The sequence below is a fragment of the Heteronotia binoei genome, chromosome 14 (genome assembly GCF_032191835.1).
Source record: "Heteronotia binoei isolate CCM8104 ecotype False Entrance Well chromosome 14, APGP_CSIRO_Hbin_v1, whole genome shotgun sequence".
Lineage (NCBI taxonomy): Eukaryota > Metazoa > Chordata > Lepidosauria > Squamata > Gekkonidae > Heteronotia > Heteronotia binoei.
Genome location: NC_083236.1, coordinates 35,128,473 through 35,143,070, shown reverse-complemented (window position 1 = coordinate 35,143,070; position 14,598 = coordinate 35,128,473). Strand labels below are relative to the sequence as shown.

General features: G+C 49.1%; 1 protein-coding gene across 1 annotated transcript in view; it reads left to right on the top strand.

Annotated features, from left to right (window-relative positions):
* The window catches only part of PLCG2 (phospholipase C gamma 2), an 89,089-nt gene that overhangs the window by 34,597 nt on the left and 39,894 nt on the right, over positions 1-14,598 (top strand). The window contains exons 5-13 of the mRNA XM_060254524.1: positions 2,572-2,656; positions 2,939-3,022; positions 3,369-3,412; positions 3,832-3,904; positions 5,309-5,410; positions 5,537-5,655; positions 5,735-5,820; positions 7,094-7,214; positions 8,117-8,285. Coding sequence (XP_060110507.1) covers positions 2,572-2,656; positions 2,939-3,022; positions 3,369-3,412; positions 3,832-3,904; positions 5,309-5,410; positions 5,537-5,655; positions 5,735-5,820; positions 7,094-7,214; positions 8,117-8,285 — 883 coding nt within the window. The remainder of the gene's footprint in view (positions 1-2,571; positions 2,657-2,938; positions 3,023-3,368; positions 3,413-3,831; positions 3,905-5,308; positions 5,411-5,536; positions 5,656-5,734; positions 5,821-7,093; positions 7,215-8,116; positions 8,286-14,598) is intronic.

The following is a 14,598-nucleotide window of genomic DNA, read 5'->3' as shown; positions in this document are numbered from 1 at the left end:
CAAATGCTGCACAGCAAGATGTGACTCTCATGTCTGGCACTTAGAGAGGGGCTTCAGCTCTCTGTCCTGTCCCATTTCCCTTAGTTAAAACCCACTGTGAGGAGGGCACTGTGGGGCCTCCTCTAGAGCTCCATGTGCTACCGCCAGTACATGAGTAGTCCCAAAGTGTGTCAAACAGACTCTCCCCCCCGCCCCCCATAGCCATTTTGGATTAGGAAAATGGCACAGGAAGGGCAGCTGAAGCCCCTCATCACCTTGTGCTATGCTTGTGAGCAGAATCCAGACTTGCTGCACTTGCACATGTTAGTTCCCTGTGTTGCCAATAATTTCAAGGCTGGAAAGAAGGAAGAAATATTGGTTAAAGCCTGGCATAACAACAGGAGGACTGGTGTCAGAGAGAGAGATTAGTAAGGGACTGGAGAATGGTTTTCCTGATTGGGTATTTATAAGTTTGTGTGTGCTAAACTCTGCTACAATTTTAGCAAGGTGAATTCTAGGCATTTTACATCAACAAAGCCTGTAGGGTGTTAAAACCATAGCAAGTCAGCCTGACCTTTGAACATGAGGCCTACGCCTTTAGCTTGTCACATGTTTCCTTTCCTTGAGAGAGAGAGAGAGAGAGAGAGAGCTCTGTCACAATCTAATAGGGCTTGCAAAACCGGCCTCTTCCAACTAGCCTTTTAAGACAAACCTGGAATTATCATCAAGCCATCTTGTATATACTGTGACGGTAGCACCTTTATGCTGTTTTTAGATTGATGATTTTAGTGTTAACTTATATATTGTATAATTTATATTGTTTTGTTTATTGACTGTATTATTTTGTTTTATTGTTATATCGTGATATTTTATATCATGTCTTGTAAGCCGCCCTGAGCCTGCTTCGGCAGGGAGGGCGGGGTATAAATAAAAACTTACTATTATTAATAAGGGGCAACTCAGAGGAGGTGTGTGAATGGTTTTCTGGTGGGTGGGAGGTTTGTTTGTTTGGGTTTTACTGAAAGGATGCAGAGTGAAATGCAGAGGGGATGCAGAGTGGAATGGTGAAACAGCTGATGTGTGGATGAATGCTTTACCTTTTTTCTGGGGGCTGTCTTGTCAAAGGATTCCTCCCCAAATTGCTTTCCCACTCAAAATAGAAAAAAGCAGGGCTTTTGTTGTAGAAAAAGCCCAACAGGAACTTATTTGCATATTAGGCCACACTCCCAACACCACCATTGTTTCACACAGGGCTTTTTTGTAGCAAAAGCCCAGCAGGAATTCATTTGCATATTAGGCCACACCCCCTGATGTCAAGCCAGCCAGAACTGCGTTCCTGTGCGTTTCTGCGTAAAAAAGCCCTGGAAAAAAGTGTCTGTAGATGGGTAAACAGCTAGGAATGCTGAATTCTGACTGGAAAACTGGCCTGCAAGGAAGAGGTAAAGCATGCTCACACACTGCTGGTATTCCACTCAGTTTTGCTGACCCCCTCACCCACACACTGTGGCTTTACATTGAAAAGTAGGGATGGGCACAGATGGAAACTCCTGGTTTGGGTTGGGACTCGCTTGCCAGGCGGCCCTGGACGGAACCCCTGAGCCCAAACCCCAGCCCAAATAGAAGTGGTTCAAACAGCATCAGCTCACCTCCCCCCTCCCCCCCAGCATGACCGCATTACCCAGAAGCAATGCATGCCCACTACATCCAGGTAAGTGTTGGGCCCTGCCCCTAGCATGCTTACATTTTCTGAAAGTGATACAAGTGTGTTGGTGACACGCTTGTGTCACTTCCAGAAAATGTGGGCATGCTCGGTGGGAGGGCGCGACTATGCTTCTTGGAAGTGGTGGGAGTACACCATGCTGAATGCAATCCCGAGCCTGGCTGAAAAGCTCGGGATGAGTGTCTGGGGAAGGCGTATTCTCCAGACCTTGGCTTGTGAGTCCCAAACTTGGCAAAGTCTGGGCTGGACTTTGGCTTGTTGTTCAGGTCTGTGCCCATCCCTATTGAAAGCCATATGTTGGGAAACTGCCTTTCTTGTGTTTTGTCCAGTTCTCTTCCCCCCCCCCCCCCCGACAGATCCATTTTATGTGTGTGTGGGGGTCAAGCAATTGTCCTGTATAAGAGCATAAGAGAAGCCGTGTTGGATCAGGCCAATGGCCCATCCAGTCCAGCACTGTCACACAGTGGCCAAAAAACCCAGGTGTCATCAGGAGGTCCATTAATGGGGCCAGGACACTAGAAGCCCTCCCACTGTTGCCCCCCCCACCCGCAAGCACCAAGAATACAGGGTATCACTGCCCCAGACAGTGTTGTCTGTTCTGGACAGGAGCTGCTCTCCAAGGTCCACCTAGCATCATTTTAGCTGGAGATATCAAAGAACTCAGCATATTGGGGTTTGTTTGTGCACACCCAAACAGCCATTGTGCTATTAAATTACAACATTTCCTGTCTAGTCTCCCCATATGTATATTCAAAAGTATTGAATTAATCTGGTGTTTGCCACATCTGCTGATGAAACAAGATCCATGCTGCTTCATCACCTTGCTGTAACAACTTTGCTGTTCATTGTACTCTTTATTCTCCTATTTTCAGCATCAGCCTTAGGGAACTGAAGACTGTCCTTCCTTTAGCAAACTTCAAAGTGAGCAGTGTGAAGTTCTTAAAGGATAAGTTAGCAGTAAGTATGTGCCAACCACATATTTGGCTCCAATTTGTGCAGTGTTACCCATTGTCTTAGAAATGACACAGCCCCCAACGGATTTTAATGTGTGGAAGTATCTAAAGGTAGCATTTGGATCACTTTGGCTAGCATAAGTTCATTCAGCCTAACCTACCTCATAGGGTTGTTGTTGCAAAGATAAAATGAAGGAGGGCAGAATGCAGTTATAAGCCACTTTGGGTCCTCATTGGGGAGAAAAGCAGGGTATAAAATACCTAAAGAAATACTTTATTTTCACAGGAACTGAAGACTGTGAAAGAAGAACTTAGCTTTGAGCAATTTCATCTGTTCTATAAGAAGCTTATGTTTGAGCAACAGAAAGTGGTAAATATGGACCTCTTATCCCACATTTTTGAGGGCAGATGATGTCTTAACCGCAAGTGTTAGCTACTTTAAAATAGTACAACATTTTCCTGGAATGCAAGTCTTCCACCCTGTGTTGCATACAAGCATGGTGCTTTAGTTCCTTCTTTTGTTTTTTGAAGGTTCAGGAGAATAAATGTCTCTGTTATGAAATATCTGCATTACTTTGAAGGAATAGGAAGAAGCGAGTGTATTTGCTGAATAAGGGAGGGCTGGAATAAGAGAGTTTTTACTGTAAATTTGCCTTACATCATACTTTCCTCTGCAGTAGAACACTTATATGTTTTATTTGTTGTTTCACTCCCAGATTCTTGATGAATTCAAGAAGGATTCCACTATGTTCTTTCTAGGGTGAGACATCTTAACATGCATTTTTATGCACATTTCAATTTTTGAATTTTATTGTCTCTGAAGCTTCTTTGAGATGTAAACTTTTGGAATCCTGCTGTTTCAGTACATTGATTAGTGAGGCAAGATTTGTGCGGTGATGTGGTTTAAGACATACAGCTCATAAGCAGTAGCATGAGTGTTCACCCAGTTGGCAAATGGAAAAAATATCTCCTTGGCAGATTGAATTTATAATGCTGAAGTTTTCTAAGCTAGTCAGTAGATGGCTGAAATACAATCTGGTACAGTGAAGATTTGCATTAATACATTCCCCATCCCCACTACCCCCATATTTTGATTTCACAATAACCATAATACATACCAATTTCTGTATAGGTGGTTTCACTGATGCTGTTTTAATGGTATACTCTTTTCTGTTGTAGAAACACAGATCGCCCTGAAGCTTCTGCAGTACATTTGCATGACTTCCAGAGATTTTTGCTACATGAGCAGCAGGTAGGATGATTCTAGAACTTTCGTTCATCTCAGCTCACCATATGTATGGTAAAGTGCAATAGCGACTGTGTCGATAACATTGCCTGAAAAATGTTCTCTCCAATTGCATATATAAGAAAGTGGTGGATTTGTGGGAGACTTGTCTAATTCTTTCTCTTCTATATTATGTAGGAAGTAGGGATGGGCACGAACTAGGGAAAATGATGTTTCGTTTGATTTCTGACCTGGTTCATGTTTCATTGGTTGGTTTGGTCAGGAGGTGTAAAATTCACTGGGAGTCTTCAGCAGGCTTTCCTCCACCCACCCTCCAAGCTTGGAGAAAATTAGATTTAGAATATCTGAGTTATAGCCCTTCGAAAGCAGGCGCCCCCAGGAAAACTCAACTTCAGCTTTTATGACAACTTTGTGCTACAGAATGGGACCTCTATGATTGGCTCCCAGAGCTGCCAGTCAAGCTGCTATTGGTGTTTCCACAGTTCCCAGAAGTCCACCTGCAGCATTCCCTAAGAACTGATTGAATCAGCACCAGGCTGTCTAGGAAAATGAACTGCAAAAATGAACCAAACAAAGCACCAAGGTCTGGACCAGTTCAGAACAAACCACAAATCCGTTCATGCACAAATCATGATTTTTGGTTCAGTTCATGCCCATGTCTAGCAGGAAGCTTAGTTTGAAGCTTAGACCTGATACATGTATGGCTAGATCAAAATTAATGATTATATCAACTTCTGATATTGGTATTGGTTCAAGGTGGATCACTTACTCATTTACATCATTAAAGTTCACCTTTCTTGCTGAAACTCAAGGGGGATTACAAAATATTAAAAAAAAAATTCAGTCAGACAGCAGAGGACCTCCAGTGAATAATGCAGTGCATTTAGAATTACAGCATTAGAAAACAGTCATTGTATGAAGTGAAAATAGTATCTTCTGCTAATTTTTGTTTTTGTTTTTTGTTTTAATCCATTAAAGAATCATTACTGTGGTACTGGGCAGTCATATGTATGATGCACAATAGGAAAATGTACACAGGGGATTTTGAAAGGTTTTACTGCAGTGGATTGCCTAATTGAATAAGTAAACTGTCTTTGAATGGAAAAGCAATGACTCCATTCCTCTGCGTGATCATGAAAGCTTTCAAAACATATCCTTGCATATAGGCTTGCTTCTTTTCCATTTGCCCATTAAGTTGTCCGAAGTTATGACCTGTGTTTTTTAAATTCTAAGGAGCTAATGAATCTATAGAATAATGAGAATATACCATGAAATCTTGTGAAAAGCAAATTTGAGGGGGGGGGGAGGTGTTTATAAATTTTGTTGCATTTTATGCACTATCTTTGCACTATATGAGCATAAGTTTTAAAGAAAAAATGCTTTCAGTTACTGTTTTTGGGAATATTTTAGGAATCTTGGGCCCAGGATCTGAATAAAGTAAGAGAACGAATGTCTAAATTTATAGATGACACTATGAGAGAAACGGATGAACCTTTCCTTTATGTTGATGAGGTAAGATAAGACGGCTTTTATAATTTCTGAGAATACTTTTTTTTGGGGGGGGGGGTTATTATTTCAGTTGTGAAAGTTGTAAAAAACCCCCCAAAATGTATTTGTGTCTCTGTCTTTGAATTTCAGTTTCTTACTTACCTTTTTTCAAAAGAAAATACTATCTGGGATGATAAGTATGATTCGATAGATCCCCAGGATATGAATAACCCTTTATCTCACTACTGGATTTCTTCTTCACATAATACGTAAGTTGCTAGAAATCTCCCTCCCTGATCAATTACAAGGGCTGCCTCCCTCCTTCTAATGCTTTCCTTTGTGGTATAGATACCTCACAGGAGACCAACTTCGTAGTGAATCTTCACCAGAAGCTTACATTAGGTGCCTTCGAATGGGATGCCGATGTATTGAGTGTGAGTTACCTGTTTGTGGATGTTCAAACATAATCATCTCTACTAGTTTGATGTAGGAGAGCCAGTTTGGTGTAGTGGTTAAGTTTGCGGACTCTTATCTGGGAGAACTGGGTTTGTTTCCCCACTCCTCCACTTGCACCTGCTGGAGTGGCCTTGGGTTAGCCATAGCTCTGGTAGAGGTTGTCCTTGAAATGGCAGCTGTTGTGAGAGTCCTCTCAGCCCCACCCACCTCACAGGGTCTCTGTTGTGGGGGGAGAAGATACAGGAGACTGTAAGCCCCTCTGATTCAGGGAGAAGGGTGGGGTATAAATCTACAATTCTTCTTCTATTATGGTAGTGAGAAGAAATGAAAGCATTTTGTTAAATTTCTGCACCATAGTCTTATTTCACTCTTCATTTTCTTTGATATTTGTGGAACTTTGCCAGGGGCTTTGGTATTCAGTGCAGTTACTGGAGAATATCACATGTGATGGTGTGTTGGTTCAGACATAACTTTTTCCCTTCCTCCAGACAAGGTTTGCACCCTCTCTTGTTTCATCTTTCTCAGTAAACTATAGAGAAGCAGTCTGAGCACATGAAGAAGGTGGGCATAAATGTTGAAGTAGTGGTGGTGGCCTTTCTCCTGGTATACCAGGAAGGTTTCTGTGATGTTCCTCATTTTGCCTAATGAGAAATTGCTCCCTCTCATTATAAAAAATGATTTTCAAAGTAATACACTCACAACTACCGACACATTTTTTAGCGCAATGAATTTGTGCTGCATACGAGCGGACTATGTAAGCCTTATACTTTTTATTTTTTGTCAAGCAGCAGCCAACTTATGGTGACTCTGTAGGGTTTTCAAGGCAAGCAATGTTTAGAGGTTTTCCATTGCCTGCCTCTGCATGGCAACCCTGGAATTCCTTGGTGGTCTCCGATCCATGTACTGACTAGGACTGACCCTGCTTAGTTTCTGAGTTATGATGAGACTGGTCTAACCTGGGCTCTCCAGGTCAGGGCATGCTCCTGCTGCTTTCAGCTCAAACAATCTTGAAACATTGGAAATGATCAGGGTTGGAATTCTAGCAGGATCTCTTTTGCATATTAGGCCACAACCCCCGATGTAGCCAATCTTCCAAGAGTTTACAAAAACTCTTGCAAGCTCTTGGAGGATTGGCTACATCAGGGTTGTGTGGCCTAATATGCAAAGGAGATCCTGCTAGAATTCCACCCCTGGAAATGATATATTGTGACCTAAATACCACATTTCTGTTTCCTCCATTCCCTACACTAGTGGACTGCTGGGATGGTCCTGATGGGAAGCCGATAATTTATCACGGATGGACACGGACAACAAAAATTAAATTTGATGATGTTGTGCAGGCAATCAAGGAGCATGCATTTGTAACGTCCGAGTAGGTATTCAGTATATTTTTAATGAGGAGATTTTCCCTGTTAATAAATCAAGAAGTATGTTTTTTTGCTATAAGGACAATGATACTGTGTTGCCTTTTAAAACAGGAGACATTAATCTTCCATAGGAATCCTGCCGGGACTTCATATAGAACTCATATGGAATATGATTATGTCGCTGGTTAGAAATGCATTATGTATTAGATTGTGCTGGGAAGGGAGGGTGAGAATATGAAAAGAAAGATGTGGTCATGTAAAGCTTTAAACTAGGACAGGTGAACAGACCAGTTGTTGGGCTTCCATGTAGGTGGCAACTTCAAATCCCTGTCAAAGCCTGTGCTTGTTATAATACATGTATATGGCTGGGTCTAGACGAAATTTTCCATTGATAGAAGACACTTCTGTCGGCAGAACAGAACTTTTCCTCTGCAACCCACTGATTCCCCCAAGATGCTGCTTCTGGGGGGCAGGGGACCTTCAGGAATGGAAAGAGGTAAATTGGGAATGAGTCTGCAGAAGGATAGGGGGGAAATTGCACCGCCCCTTCTGTTAGCATAAGTTTAGTCTAGAACCCAACCATGGAGCCATTCTGCTAGCAGAAACACTTTGTTATAATGGAAGGACCTTTCCCTGATGCAGGAATCTGAACTTCGGTGTGTCTGGGAAAGGCTCCTTCTGGTGTAGAGAAAAAAAGTCTGTGCCAGTGGAATAGATCCATGGGCTTTAATTCACATTTGCTATGATTATGTGAAGCAAAACAGTGTAGCTCGTTCAGAGATCATCTAAATGGTGTTCTTATGCGCAGGCTTGCACATATGCATACAGTCTAGTCACCCCACTTTACCAGCCTGGGAAAAGAAAATATCCGTCTTCCTTTTCTCCTTTGTTTTCCTTTTGTCTTAAGGTTCCCTGTGATTTTGTCGATTGAGGAGCATTGCTGTGTAGAACAGCAGCGCTATATGTCTAAAGTGTTCAAGGAGGTGTTTGGGGACCAGCTTCTCACCAAGCCCATTGAAGCGAGTGCCGATCAGCTGCCATCCCCAACCCAACTGAAAGAAAAGTTCATCATCAAGGTACATTTGACTTCTCAGAAGATACAGGTTCCTCTTCTATGCTTTCCCTTCTCCTACTGGGGTAAATTGAGGCTGTGATGTTCTGCACTTCTGGCTGTAGTACTTAGTAAAGGGCCTAAGGAGTAGCTGGGCATTCATTTCAACCTCCCAACCCAGGGTTTGCTGGGAAGAGACAGCCACCTCAAGAACCAGTCTGGTGTAGTGGTTAAGTGCGTGCACTCTAAACTGGGAGAACTGGGTTTGATTCCCAGTCCTCCACATGCAACTGCTGGTGTAATCTTGGGTTAGTCACAACTTCTCTCAAAGATGCAGTTCTCAAAAGAGCTCTCTCAGCCCCACCTACCTCATAAGGTGTCTGTTGCGGGGGGGAGGGAGGAAAAGGAGATTGTTAGCCATTCTGAGGCTCTGAGTGAAGGACAGGGTATAAACCCAGTCTCCTCCTCTTTCTCCTTCTGTCCATTCTGGTCTCTGCCTTTCAAGGGGGGTTGAAACAGTCTCCTCTTTTTGGGATCTGGTTAATCTTCTTCGTGGTCTCTGTGCATCACACCGATGGGAGAAGGCGCCTGCGCCGATCACGATCGGTAAACTTCAAAGCTGCGGATTTCCGCGCCCCGCTCCAGTGCGCATGCCCGGGGGCCCCACCACGCATGCCCACTGGGACGGGAGCGGACATCCCGCCAGTTCTCTTCTGACCGCCGCGCTGATCAGTCGATCTTTGGCTACGGTCGGTGAACTTGTTTCTATTTCTTTAGTTAGGTAGCTGGTAGTTAGTTTTCAGTTAGTCTAGCGGTAGTTAGAGTAGAATTCGCTGCGCGGGAAGTCGGGTGAGTCTTTCCGCCCTTGGGCGGCCTCCCCGTCCACCTTCCCGCAATCCTTTCCCGCCGTTTCCCTCGCATGGAAAGGCGGTGGGGTTTCTTCAGACGGTGCGCCGACTGTGGGAGCAAGATCGCACCGCCTGACGGACATTCGTTGTGTCTGTTGTGCCTTGGGGAGCGCCACAAACCGGACTCGTGTGTGCATTGCTCCAAGTTTTCTAAACAGACTCGGAAAAATCGGGCGGCGAGACTGGCGGCGGCGCTAATGGAAAAGGCGCTTTCACCCAGCAAAATGGCCGACGGCCAGAAAACCGCCACCGAACAGGTATCGGCACCGAAGCAGGTCGATACCGAGCAGGCCCCCTCCGATGCCGACCGCCCACAAAAACGTTCGGGCTCGGCGGAAAAGTCGGATTCCTCAGTGTCTGCTAAGCAACACAAGGAGGATCGCGGGGAGCATAGCAAGAAGGCCAAAAAGGCTGAGAAGCCTAAGCCTCGTAAACCAACTCCGCCAATCTCACCGGAGTCGGAGGGCCCTTCGGACTCGGCGCGGACCGTCCCTCCTCTGAAGCTGTTCGCGTCACCTCGTCGGCAAACCCCTCTGGCGTCCATGTCGACCCAGCTGATTATCTCGGATTCGGACTCGGAAATCGAACCGGCCCAACGTTCCGGTGTCGATAAGGGCGCTCTTCCTCGACTGGGGACCCCCCGTTCCCGGAGCCCTCGGGACCGATGGGATCCTTCCCGAGATCATCGATCAGAGGCCCATTCACCTCGCCACATCGAGGGTGTCCGCTCTCCGCATCGGCCAGCGACCCAAGTCCCGTGGGACCAACGTCAATGGCAGTACTTATACGGCGCATACCCGATGCAACCGCCTTTCCCGTGGCTTCAGCCACGACAGACTGACTGGGATCAACGATCGGAGTCATCGTACCGATCCCGGACATCCTATCGCACTCCGCATCGGCATCGATCTCGAAGCCCCCCGATCCCGAACCTCGTCGGGAACCGGTAAAGACCGAAAGCCCCGGTCGACCCCGAGTCACCACCACCTCCCGACCCATCGGATCCCTCCCATTCCCCAGGGGACTCTACCAGGTCGGTGCGGGACTCTTCTCCAGAGGACCCGGAGGACTCTTCCCCAGCGGAACCCTCCCCCTCGGGGAAAACATCGGAGGAAAAACCCATCTCCCCGTCGGAGGACTTGAAGTCCTACGGGGACCTGATTAAGCGGATGGCACAGGTGCTGTCGTTACCAACGGAGCAGCCACTACCGGAGATCACGGACACTGTGTTCGACATCGTCCAGCGCGATACCTCGACGGCGGTGGCGCTTCCTCTTACTAATGTGATGCTCCAGACGGCGAAGTCCTCATGGGACAAACCCGCCTCGACACCAGTGTCTTCCCGCCGCCTCGATCATATGTATCGAATTCAGGAGAACACGGCAGACTTTTTATACAACCACCCGAAGCCCAACTCGGTGGTTGTGTCAGCGTCTTCAAAGGCTAAGAAGACACACTCCACGCCCCCGGACAAGGAGGGCAGAAAGCTGGACTCTATTGGTCGCAGGCTTTACTCAGCAGGCTCTCTGGGTATGAAGATAGCCAACTATTCCGCATGCATGGGCAGGTACCAGTATGCATTATGGGACCAGGTCACTGACATTTTGCTGACTTTGCCAGAACAAAGTAGGTCCGCTCTCAGGAAGTTGCAGAGAGAGGGGATGTTGTTGGCTAAACAGCAGCTGAATGCCTCCAAACACTCCGGAGACACCTGCTCGAAGGCGTTGACTACAGCAGTATCGCTGCGGCGTCATTCGTGGCTTAGATCTACTGCCCTCCAGCCGGACACCCAAGCCTACATTGAGGATCTCCCCTTCGATGGTTCGGGCCTCTTCAGCTCTACCACAGACTCTGTCCTCCAGGAGCTGGATAAGAGTATGAAGACGTCAAGGAACCTGGGGGTGTCAACGTCCCGCCCTACGACGAAGCGCCAGTGGACGAAGTCGTGGCAGAGAAAGCCCTACGCAAAGTCCCCAGAGCGCTCCTGGCGCTCGAAGCCGGCAGCTCCATTCCAGCGGCAACAGTATTCTGCTAAGCCCAAGTACTCTCCACCTGCCACTCAGCAGAGCAGGCAGAAGGGTTCTAAGCAGCAGAAGCAGGGCCTTTGACTTCTCCCGGGCAGTTCGCCCACCCACGGCTGTGGACTCAATTCGCCTTTCCCCCTTCCTTTCGGCCTGGGGCCGCATTACATCGGACCTCTGGGTCCTGGCCATCATCCGGCGGGGATACAGAATAGAATTCCTCCAACACCCCACGACACCCAAGTTCGTTTACACGTCGCCCTCTCCGACCCTCCGGGAGGAGGTGCAATCTCTGCTTCAAAAAAGGGCTATCGAGGTCGTACCAGTAGATCAGCGGGGCCAAGGTTTCTACTCCTGCTACTTTACGGTCCCAAAGCGGGATGGGGGCCTCTGGCCTATCATGGATCTCCGTGCGCTGAATGTCTTTGTCCGCTGCGACAAGTTTTGTATGACCTCCCTGAAGTGTATTCTTCCCCTCCTCAGACCAAACACTTGGATGGCCACCCTAGACCTGAAGGATGCGTATTTTCATGTATCCATCCATCCTTCCCATCGGCAATTCCTACGTTTCGCCATTGGGGACTCCCATTTCCAATATCGGGCCCTTCCCTTTGGCCTCTGCACTGCCCCGCGGGTCTTCACCAAGACCATGGTGGTCGTCGCTGCCCACCTGCGTCTGCAGGGGGTGACGGTGTTCCCGTATATCGACGACTGGTTGATAGTGGCGACTTCACGGGGCTCACTGCTGCGACACATCGACGTCACTCTTGCCCTCCTAGCAGACCTGGGCCTCCAGGTCAATTGGAGCAAGTCTCACCTACAGCCCTCTCGACGGGTGAAATTTATCGGTGCAGTCCTGGACTCGGTGGCCTGCAGGGCTTTCCTTCCTCTAGACCGCGCACAGGTCATCATCAGGACGGTTTCCATCCTCCGCCAGAACCCCACGGTGCGAGCTCGTCAGATTCAACGGCTTCTGGGACTAATGGCAGCTGCGACCGGGGTCCTGGGTACGGCGAAGCTTCGCATGCGCCCGTTACAACTCTGGTTTCTTCGGGTCTTCAATTGCAACAGCGACCCATTGTCTCGACTGCTGACAGTTCCTCCAGAGGTTCTGGACTCGCTGACTTGGTGGGGGACAGAATGCAACATAGTGGAGGGGGTTCCCTTCCAGAGGCCCCCACCTTCTATCACAGTCACGACGGACGCGTCCCTGTGGGGGTGGGGGGCCCACGCTTTGGGACTGTGCGTGGGAGCCCCTTGGCCCAACCGGCTCCGAGGTCAGCACATCAACTTCTTGGAGCTGATGGCAGTGTTTCACGCTCTGCACTCTTTCCAGACCCTGGTTCGGGGCAGGTCGGTGGCCATTATGACCGACAACACCACCGCCATGGCCTACCTGAACCGGCAAGGGGGCACGGTGTCCCGCAGTTTGTGCAGACTGGCAATGAGCATCTGGGAGATGTGCGGGTTCCTGGGGATGTCCCTGGTGGCCACTCACCTCCCAGGAGAACAGAACGTTCGAGCGGACTTCCTCAGCCGAGGTGGGGCGCTCCTCCACGAGTGGGAGTTAAACTGGGACTATCTGGCTCCGGTCTTCCAGCGTTGGGGCACACCGGACCTCGACGCCTTTGCGACGAGGGGCAACAAGAAGTGCAGGCTGTTTTGCAGCAGAGGTGGGGTAGACCCCATGTCTATGGGAGACGGCCTCCTCGTCCCGTGGCGCTGGCACAAGGTGTACCTGTTTCCCCCCGTTCCACTCATAACGAGGGTACTGCAGAAGGTTCTGCAGGACAAGCCGGTGGGTATCCTCGTAACACCGTGGTGGCCACGCCAACAGTGGTTTCCGCTTCTTCTGGAACTGGCCAGGGGAGAGTTTCACCACTTCCCGCAGGTGGAGAATCTCCTACTGTCACATCAAGGTCGGGTACTTCACCACGATGTCCCGCACCTGAGGCTCACAGCATGGCGTTTGAGCCGAGACAGCTATCAGAGAGAGTGCGATTCGTTCTGTTGAACAGCAGGAAGCTTTCCATGCGTAAGTCCTACTCCTACAAGTGGGGCAGGTTCGCGCAGTTTGCGGAAGAGGCGGGGGCCCGTCCGTGTGAGGCAGGCCTACCACTCATCTTTGACTTCCTACTCTCGCTGCTGGATACGGACTTGGCAGTATCGTCAGTACGTGTCTACCTGGCTGCCATCTCGGCAGGTCATCCGAGGGTGGATGGACACTCTGTTTTTGCCCACCCGGACACTAAAAGGTTCCTGAGGGGCCTTGCCCGGCTTTATCCGGCAGTGCGGGTGCCCCCGCCAGCTTGGGACCTGGTCTTGGTTCTCAAGGCTTTGACGGGAAAACCATTTGAACCAATGGCTACCTGTGCTCCGCACCTTCTGGCCTGGAAGGCGGCCTTCCTGGTCGCAGTGACGTTGGCCAGACGTGTAGGTGAACTGGCGGCCCTCCGATGTGATACCCCCTACTTAACCTTCACTCCTGAGGGGGTGGTGCTCCGTCCGGACATTACTTTCCTTCCGAAGGTCCTGTCATCCTTTCATCTCAATGCTGACATCTCGTTGCCAGCGTATTACCCCAATCCGGCTTCGGAGGCTGAGCGCCGGTTGCACGCTCTTGACGTGAAGAGAGCGTTATCCTTCTACGTGCACCGTATGAAGGACTCTCGGAAGGACCCTCGCTTGTTTGTATCCTACGCGGCCGCGACGAAGGGTCAGAGGATATCGTCCCAGCGGTTATCCAAATGGATTGTTGAGACAATCAGGCTGTGTTACCTGCTCCGCAAAACGCCGCTCCCGGGGCCGGTGCGGGCCCATTCCACCAGGGCGATGGCCACCTCGGCGGCATTCATGAAGGGCATACCTCTTCAGGACATCTGCAAGGCTGCGACGTGGGCGTCGCCACACACCTTCGTGTCGCATTATGCCCTGGACTTGAGCCGGCGTAGGGAGTCCCTAGTGGGTCGGGCAGTCCTGCAATCCGTTTCCTACTGACGTACCGTGGCACCCTCCTCCAGGTATGCTGTAGCTTGCTAATCTCCCATCGGTGTGATGCACAGAGACCACGAAGAAGATAAACAGGTTTCCTACCTGTAACTGATGATCTTCGAGTGGTCATCTGTGCAGTCACACTACCCGCCCTCCTTCCCCTCTGCGGCCGGTCCGTCAGTGGGCTGACGCAGCGGTCAGAAGGAACTGGCGGGATGTCCGCTCCCGTCCCAGTGGGCATGCGTGGTGGGGCCCCCGGGCATGCGCACTGGAGCGGGGCGCGGAAATCCGCAGCTTTGAAGTTTACCGATCGTGATCGGCGCAGGCGCCTTCTCCCATCGGTGTGACTGCACAGATGACCACTCGAAGATCATCAGTTACAGGTAGGAAACCTGTTTTTTACCTCTCTGTAGTCTGC